At 36.6% G+C, this 9,693-nt stretch overlaps 1 protein-coding gene across 1 annotated transcript; it reads right to left on the reverse strand.

Moving 5' to 3' along the window:
- Nucleotides 1-544: 544 nt before the first annotated feature.
- LOC125411854 (uncharacterized) lies at nt 545-2,812 on the reverse strand. The gene has a single exon (XM_085691232.2). The coding sequence runs from the start codon at nt 2,744-2,746 to the stop codon at nt 1,583-1,585; it is 1,164 nt and encodes a 387-aa protein (XP_085547358.2). The 5' UTR covers nt 2,747-2,812; the 3' UTR covers nt 545-1,582.
- Nucleotides 2,813-9,693: the final 6,881 nt, after the last annotated feature.

Consider the following 9,693-nt stretch of genomic DNA (forward strand, 5'->3'; position numbering starts at 1 on the left):
ATTTCTCATCATGGCTGAGGGAGAGTCTCATGAGTCTCTTTGATCTCTATGAGAATCTCCCGGAAGTTAATGAGAGCTATATGATTTATTATTTTGTTAGAGTAAATACTTTCCATTTACCTTCCATATGTCAAAATGAAATCATGCCCTCAAGTATTTCTTTAATTTTTTATTGCTTTCATTTTTGAGATGGAGTTTCTCTGTGGAGCCATTTATATTGGATTTTGGACTATGGATCATGCTCAACTAACAGAAATCCACCAGTTTCTATTTCCAGAGTGCTGAGATTATGCCCCACGGAGACCAAAGAAAGACCTTGGGGATTTTAAAGCTATTTGTGAGCATACCTGTGATATTAAATGCTGGGGTTTAAGACATTTATCACTTTGCATGATATTATTATCAATAATTGAATGTTGAACAAGGTAAATGGTTTATCACAATTATTTTTAGGGGCTGGGAAGATGATTAATGGGCAAAGCACTTGTTGTTCCAGAGGACAAGCATTAAATTCTCGACATGCACACAACTGTTCACACTTGTTTTTATTTTACTTACAGCTTCAAGGACCTGAAGCCCCCTTCTGTTCTAAACAGACATCAGACCAACAAATAGTTCACATAAAGTCTTATAGACAAAGCACCATGCACATAAAGAATAATTCACATAGTTCATATTGAAGGATTTTATCTGAATATAAGTTCTGTGATATTTTATAAGATTTAACACTTCATTAAAGGCTTTCACAAGTTCCTTATCTTTTTTGTTTCTACTGTGTATACTTGGAATTTGTAAGTCAAGAATACCATGTAAATGCTATGTCACTTGATGTACAATGGTGTTTTCTGTGCAGTATGAAGTCTCTAATGTCTTCTAACATTTGGAGGGTGGACAGAGGATATTCCAAAGTCAACACATTTATGAAGTTTCTCTCCAGTATGAATTTTCTGATGTGCTCTAAGATATGAGCAGCCAGTAAAAGATGTGTCACATCCTGTACATCTGTAATGTCTCTCTTCAGTGAGAATTCTCTGATGTGTTATAAGGTTTTTCAAGCACATAAAGATTTGTCACATGTCAGACATTTACAAGGTTTCTCTCCAATATGAAGTTTCTGATATCTTCTAAGATATGAAATATGGTTAAAGAATAGGTCACAGTCTTTGCTTACATAAGGTTTCTCTTCAGTATGACATTTTCTGATGTTGTCTAAGATATGAGCATATATTAAAAGATTTTTCACATTCCCTACACAGTATCTCTTCAGTATGTATTTTCTGAAAATGTTTCCTAAAAGTTGAATGTGTATACAAAGATTCGCCCCACTCCTTACATCTGCAATATCTCTCTCCAGTATGAACTCTCTGTTGTCTTCAAAATACGAATTCTGGATAAAGGACCTGTCACATTCTCCACATTTGTAAGCTTTCTTGCCAGTATGATTTTTTCTGGTGTTTTCTGAGATCTGAGCCTGTAAAAAAGTCTTGTCATTTTCCTTACATTTATAAGATTTTTCACCAGCGTGGATTCTGTAATGGTTTTTAACATGTATTATTTCAAAAAAGGACTTTCCACATTCCTTTCATTTGTAAGATTTCTCCCCAGTATGAAGTCTTTGATGTGTTTTAAGACTTGAACGCTGGGTAAAGAATTTTTTACAGACATTGCACTTGAAGGGTTTCTCTCCAGTATGGATTCTCTGATGCTTTGTAAGAGTTGACTTCACAGAAAAGGATTTGTGACATTCTTGACATGTGTAAGGCTTCTCTCCAGTATGGATTCTCTGATGCTTTGTGAGTGTCGACTTCAGTGTAAAAGATTTGTCACATTCCTTACATATATAAGGTCTCTGTCCAGTATGAACTCTCTGATGGCTTCTAAGATAAGAGTTTAGGGTAAAGAATTTGTCACATACTTCACATTTGTAAGGTTTTTCATCAGTGTGGATTCTGTAATGGTTTTTAAGATGTGATATCTCAAGAAAGGACTTATCACATTCTTTGCATTTGTAAGATTTCTCTTTAGTATGAAGTATTTGATGCCCTTTAAGAGTTGAGAACCGGGTAAAGGATTTTTCACAAACTTTGCACTTGTAGGGTTTCTCTCCAGTATGATATCTCTGATGCTTGGTAAGATCTGACTTTACATAAAAGGATCTGTCACACTCTTTACATTTGTAAGGCTTCTCTCCAGTATGAATTCTGTGATGCAGTGTAAGAGTTGATTTCAGATTAAAGGATTTGTCACATTGCTCACAGGTATAAGGCTTTTCTCCAGTATGAATTCTCTGATGCCTTATAAGATTTGACTTCACATTAAAGGATTTGTCACATACTTTGCATTTATAAGGCTTCTCCCCGGTATGAATTCTCTGATGTACAGTGAGACTTGAGGCAGTACTGAAGCACTTCCTGCATTTCCCACACTGGTGTGTTTTCTCTCCAATGTAGACTGGTTGTTGCGAAAGACTGTCTGTAGTGTCAAAATAGTCATCATATTCTCCCTGTCTGTGCTCTTTTTTTGCAGTGTAGAGTCTGTGATCTGGGGTAATGTTGGTGCACAAATTTAAGGATGCCTCAGACTCTTTAGAATTGCAAGGTTCTTCTCCAGTGTGCATACTTTCATGTGTTTCTGGGTTTGATGATTCAATAGAGGCATCCCTGTACCTGTTGCATCTATAGTTATTAGAGTTGTCTATAGTTTCACTTGTTCTATAAAGTGCACATGTGGAGGGGTCATGAAACATTTTGCCAAGCTCCTCACACTGACAATTCTGCTTCTCAGTTTTCGCATGTTGTTGGGTATGATCATATAGGTAATAGTTCTCTGGAAAATAAGTACGATCATATTAATGGGGCTTGTTACTTGATTAAATATTTGGTCAATGATTGTCTCACTAAGTTCTGGGTTAAAATAAGTCAACCAGCAACTACTGAGATATTTCCCTTTCACTGAAACTGAATGTATTCTCACAAAACCCTGAGAGCCTTCAAAGATCTTTGAATCATAATAGATATCAGTACCTTTTAAAAAATACCTTACACATAAGATAGATCAGGAAATTGAGAAATCAAAAATTAGCTTTAGGATTAAGCTCATTGATTGATTCAATTCTTAATAAATCAATTCTTAATCTGTCTCTCTATGTTTAAATATTTCTTCTCAGAAATTGGTGAGTACAGTTTAATCCAGTCCCAAATTCACAGTATTTAACTTAACTATGTAACAGGCATTAAAGATTACTGTTCAGAAGACCCCAATCCATTAAACATTAAATTATTACTTAGATGCATCACAGCACACATCTAGAGAGAAAAATAAATGAGAATTTTCAAAAGGAATGGAGGCAAACCAAGTATTTTTCCAGACACAAGAGGCTCAGTTCATTTGAGGCATGGCTGTCATGGGCAGCTATTGCTTATTTCTATCCTTCACTGTCTGAGGTTCACACACTGCTGTTCTTAACTTTCCACATGTGGTTATTCTCAAGTCTAGTCTGTACACCAATGCCTGAGAGTATTTTCCAGAGGAATGTCTGTTTATCTTCCTCTGGGAAGAAATTGACGGATGGAATGTAAAAATAGGCATAAAGGATGTTGGTTAAAAAATAATCCTACACCATGTACCCACATTATTCATAAAATTAATCAAATCTGATGTCAGGATAGTCAAATAAAATGCATTTTGTACTAATATTGACATCATAATTCTGGTGTAATAAGTACCTGTTCTAATCATTGAAACAAACAGGATACATTCTGGGATCAGGAAACTACACTAAGTTATATAATTAAGAATCCTTTCTAGTGGAATTGAATATCGCAAAAATGTTCTCAGTTCTTGCTTTCTCTTTCACCCAAAGCCATCACTGTCATCTTGTTCATTCCCTAGCCCTCCTTACTGTACCTTCTTCTCTCTACATTCCAGGGGAATTTCATTTGCTCCAGAGTTACCATGCCTACAATTCATGTGTCCTGTGAGGTGGCCCATGATCCATGATAGAATTTTTTGGAAAAATACAGAAGTCAGTATATGAAGATAGTGCAAAGTAGAAGAATGTAGGAATGATTTCCATCTGGTATTTCCTGTCAGAATCTTCAGCATATTTAGGGAAATTTTAAAGTTTCACATTTTGAGATTTTTCTCACAATTAAAATCATGTCAAATTCAGGCTGGGCAGTGATGGCACGCACCTTTAATCCCAGCATCAGGAGGCAGAGGAAGGTGGATCTCTCTGAGTTCGAGGCCAGCCTGGTCTACAGAGCAAGTTTTAGTACAGTCACCAAAGATATAGAGAAACCCTGTCTCTGGAAAAAACAAACAAACAAAAGACCAAAAGAAAACAAACAAAAAAACATGTCAAATTCAACAGTGAATATGGAACTTTAAGATTTGGATGTAGATAATATATGACTAAGTTTCTGAATGCATTGAGGAACTAAAATGAGGAGTGTTCGACATGACTAACATGGAAAATGAGAAGAAAAAAATCAAATAGCATGAAAACATTTTTTCTTTACTACCAAACTTTGCCTAGTATCCTGTTTTTTCCAATACAGATTAACAGAGGGTTTACAACCTATAACGCCAGTATATACAAGGGATTAGTTAAGAGTTCTACAAGCAAAATGTTCTTACCCACAGAGACCAGGTTGTTGTAATTCTCCAACATCACACTAAGGTACAATGTCCTCTGAGAAGTGTCCAGGCATTCCCATTCCTCTTGGGAGAAGTATATAGTTACATCCTTGAATGTCAACAGACCCTGAAACAAAACAGTTGTTTGACAATGTGTTACCAGACAGAGTGCTTTCCTTGAGGTTAGTAGGCTTGAGGAAATACTTAAGCAGATGATTTTAATACAGTTATATTTTATAATGTATTATCTAACTCTATGAAAAACAGTATGACACAACAGGCTTACAAGCAATATCCACAAAACATACATTTAAAGTCTGTACACAGTTTCCTATGTATTTTGAGTGCTGTGATTATGACCCTCGGGATTCTAATGTACATGTTTCAGAAGGAAAATTCTTTATGATGAAATGTGCTTTAGTTCCTGTACCTGTAGATCATGGTAAAACACTGCCACTCAATCAATTCTGTGGATTCTATTGCCTTACATGATTCTATTCTAAAATTCTCAGTTTGTGTGTTTGAAACCTAGGACCTATGCCATCCCATTACATAGTTAAATGGTAGAATATGGAAAGTAGGGATTTCATTGTTGAGTTTATAGGCAACAAATTTTCATTTTTTCACAGTAACAATGAATTTAATAACACTACATACTATCATTTTACCATTAACTTATAAGAACAGGCAATTTATAGGATTTCTTTTGTAAGCATTTTTGAGCCACTACTAAGCATATAGAAAAATCCACAATCATATTTTAGATATTCTAAAAATTCCAAAATAAACAGGAATATGCCAACTTAGAACGAAATATCAATTTCAGAAATTTTGAAGAATAATTCATTTCTGAAGAATTAAAAATTGACAGAAGTCCTGTTGCAGGATATTTGTTTATACTGCATGAAGATCTGCCTAAGGTACCTGATTGGTTTAATAAAAAGCTGAATGAGCAATAGCTAGGCAGGAGTTCTAGGGAAAGAGATGAACTCAAGAAGAATCTGGTATGGAGGGAGACTGTTGATAGAGGTTTCTTTCCTTCTCAGTCTCACAGTTGGTCTGTCCCAAGGAAATGTACAGAGGTTTACATTGATCATTAACTGGTTGGCCTTTTAGCTCAGGCTTTTTATTAGCTCTTACATTCTACATTAACCTATAATTCTTGTCTGTGTCAGCCATATGGCTTGGTACCTTTTATCAGTGTAGCATTCTCATCTTGCTTCCTCTGTATTGAGGTGAAGACTAACCCTTTCCTCTTCCCAGAATTCTCCTGTTCTGGTCACTCCACCTATACTTCCTGCCTTGTCACCCTGACTATACTTCCTTCCTGGCTACTGGCCAATCAGCATTTTATTAAACCAGTACAACTGACAAACCTTTACAGTGTACAAGACCATTGTCCCACAGCAGGGGACACCAAAGAGTCACAGAGCAGATTTGAAGGAAAGAAGAAAAGAAAGGTAGAAATTCACATGACAAAATGTAGATTAATTAAACAGGTTAATTTGAATTATAAGAGTTATTTGAAACAAAGCCTAAGCTAAGATCTCAGCTTTCATAATCAATAATAATTCTCAGTGTCATTACTGAAGAGCTGGAGGTCCCAAAAAAGAAAGTTCAACTACAATGTCCAAAAACACAAGAAATGATATTTAAGTTGTAGCTAGCATGTACACCTAAGGTAGCAATTGTGGATACATTCAAAGTATCATAGATTTCCTGTCAGTAAAGGAAATGCTATAAATATGTAAATATGAAATCCTGTAAAAAATGTTATCACTTTTCAATGTGTTTCAAATATAATAGACCTCAAAACAGACTAGGGGAATATTTGAGCTTTTTTGCATCTGAAGTTTAAAGTTTTCAATGTGTTACTTTTTAGTACTTATGCTATATTGTCTAAGAGATTTCAGGTTAGGAGTGTTTATGATTCTTCCTTTATTTCCCTGGAAATGCATAGTCGTGACATATTTTATCTGAGTCACGAGTCAGGAGTAAGTACAAACCTGTGGTCAGTGCTCATTCCTCAGGTCTCCACTTTCAAACACTGGAGTTTAAGGGTAGAGGAGTAGAGCCATGACTGCCACAGGTACTGACTAGAGCAAAGTAATCATATGGAATGTTCTTTCTGCATCAATTGTGATGGCTTATGTACATCAATCAGTAAATTCCAAGACAATATGCCTGATGCATTCCACATGATGCCACATAATGTGTCCTTGCCAGAAAGGGCTACACAGTGGGATCTTGTTTTGGGGAAAAAGAGAAAGAGAAATAAAAAATATTGGTTTCAGACCAGGTATGGTGATATGTGTCTTTAACCCCAGCAGTTTGGAGGTAGAAGCATGTGGATATCTGTGGGTTTAAGACCAGCCTGGCCTACAGTGCTACTTCTAGGACAGCCAGGGCTAAACAGAGAAACCTTGTCTCAAAACACAAAATAAAACCAAAAACCCCAAAACAATGATCTGTCCCGCGCTCGGCCTCGCCAGCAAGAACGACGCGGGACACTTAGGATTCTTCTGCAGTAAAGCTTTATGCGTCTTGAGAGGGAGAGCATAAGCTTACATGGCGGAGACCCAGAATGAGGGGAACCCAGCCCTTATAAAGGAAACAGTCCTCACTTCTGACGTGTCACTCTTGGATTGGTCCGCTGCCCATTATCCCAGATGATGCCTCGGGAGTAGGCAGGGACGCAGCAGTAGAGAGTTACCAAGCACATGCGCTGGGATTAAAGGCGTGTGCTACATCACCTTAAACTCACAGAGATCTGCCTGTCTCTGCCTCCCAGGCATAGGGGCCAAAGGCGTGTACTACCACGCCTTGAGGTCACAGAGGTCAATCTGCCTCTGCCGCCCAGGCATCAGGACTAAAGGCGTGTACCGCCACACCTTGGGGTCACAGAGGTCAATCTCTACCTTTGTTCCTTGAAGCAATGGAGAATGTGGTCCGGCCCTCCACAATGATCCCTCTAGTTTAGGAAGTTACAATTGAACATTCTAACCACGTGAGTGATGTGAGCTCCAAATATCCTGAGACAAACAGATGGCAACTGTCAACAAACACTTGGATGCATCACAGTGATATTAATCACCAAAGAGAAATACAAGTAGACTACTGTGGAGTTTGAATGCAATTGGCCCCCACTGGCAATGGTACTTTTAGGAGGTGTGGCTTTGTTGCAGTAGGCATGACCTTACTGAGTGTGTCACAGTGGGGGAGATTTTGACTTTTTAAAAGTTCATTCAGTGTGACACTCAGTTGACTTCCTGCTGCCTGCATGCATAGGACTGTCAGCTACTACTCCAGATTGTCTTCCTGTATGACACCATGATGATAATGGGCCGAACCCCTGAAACTCCAACTTGCCACTTCAATTAAATGTTTTCCTTTAGTAGTGGTACCATAACCTTAAGGTCTCTTCAGAGCAATAGAAATCTTAACTAAGACAATTTGCAATCTGTATCTACACTCAGGACCATCATTTTCATGGTAGGATGAAGGCACATGTGTAAGCCATCTTCTGCACTATATAGTGTGCTTAAATTTGTAGTATTAGGAAGAAATTATTACTTAGTATTAAACACCTAGCTTGGTCTCTTAATTGTACATGTTGCTAATATGTTGTGACAACTATCCCATGTGCTTCAATATGTGCTTCGTATAAACAATATTTAAGGAAATGAACAGTTTTCACATAGAGTTCCTATATGATACAGGAACCCTCATTCACTAATATATAATGTTCATCTTTTCCAATAATTAGGTATCACATCAACATATTTTCTGTTCATGAGTTAAAATGGAAATAGTTTCAAAATTACAGATCATAAGTTCATGTGACTTATTTGCCTTCTGGGAAAGAATGATCTGAGACAGATAGAATGGAGAAATTTACTACACGTGTGTTATTTTTGGTATTATATCTTATAGCTATAGTCATATATACAGCCTGGTATACACATAAAAAACAGATGAGGATACAAGAATATGGTAGCGGACCCAGGAAGGAAACCAGAAAGCTAAGCATACATAATATTTGACAAAGGATGCAAAAAGATACAGTACAAAAATGTGGTCTTTTCAACAATTGGTGCTGGCAAACAATCCAACACAAAAATTTAATTGGATTCTTATCTCTAATTTCTTCAAAAATCCATTCAAAATGGATCAAAATAGTTTTTTTTAAAAAAACTAAAACCACATAGAAATCTAGAGAATATGGGAAATATCCATCAGGATATTGGGATGGGCAAGGACTGATTGATCAGAAAGAATGCCAACAGCACAGGAACAGAACAGATAGTACTACATGAATGCAAATTGTTTCTGTATGAAAAAATTAGCAGTAGACACAGATAACAAACTGATGGTAGAGAATCTATACCATCAAAAATTCAGGTAGGGGCTTGTACCAAGAGTTTACCAAGAATCACAGAAATTAAATAACAAGCAACAAAAACTGCCAATTAACATGTGGGCAAATGAGCTGAATAAACACTTTTTTAAAAAGACAAATACACATAGTCAATAAATACTGCAAAAGTGTTCAGGATCCCAAAAATTCTATCATGGAAACACAAACTAAAACTGCTTTGAAATATGATTGTCATCAACTAACCAGAAGACAAATGTAAGAGGATTAGGAGAGAATGGAAGTGTATACACTGAGAAGGAAGGGGAAGGGGCAAATTAATAAAGCCATTGTGAAAATCAGTTTAAAGATTATTGAAAAATTGAAGCTAGAATTAATGTAATCCCCAGTAATGTCATTCCTGGGACATAACCTGAGAAGTCCACACCCAGATATAGAGACATTTACAACGTATGTTCACTGCTACTGCATTCACCATAGCAAAGTATCAGAATCATCCCTATTTGCTATCAAAGGATGAATGTATAATGAAAATGGTATACATATAAAATGGAATACCATTTACCTGCAGAGAAAATTGCAATAAAATGCAAAAAAATGGTTGGACTTAGAATGTGTAGTATTGAGGTCACACAGTGTCAGAAATAAGAAACCATATTTTCTCTCAAATACAGAAACTA

Source organism: Myodes glareolus, chromosome 1 (assembly GCF_982192425.1).
Source record: "Myodes glareolus chromosome 1, mMyoGla1.1, whole genome shotgun sequence".
Lineage (NCBI taxonomy): Eukaryota > Metazoa > Chordata > Mammalia > Rodentia > Cricetidae > Myodes > Myodes glareolus.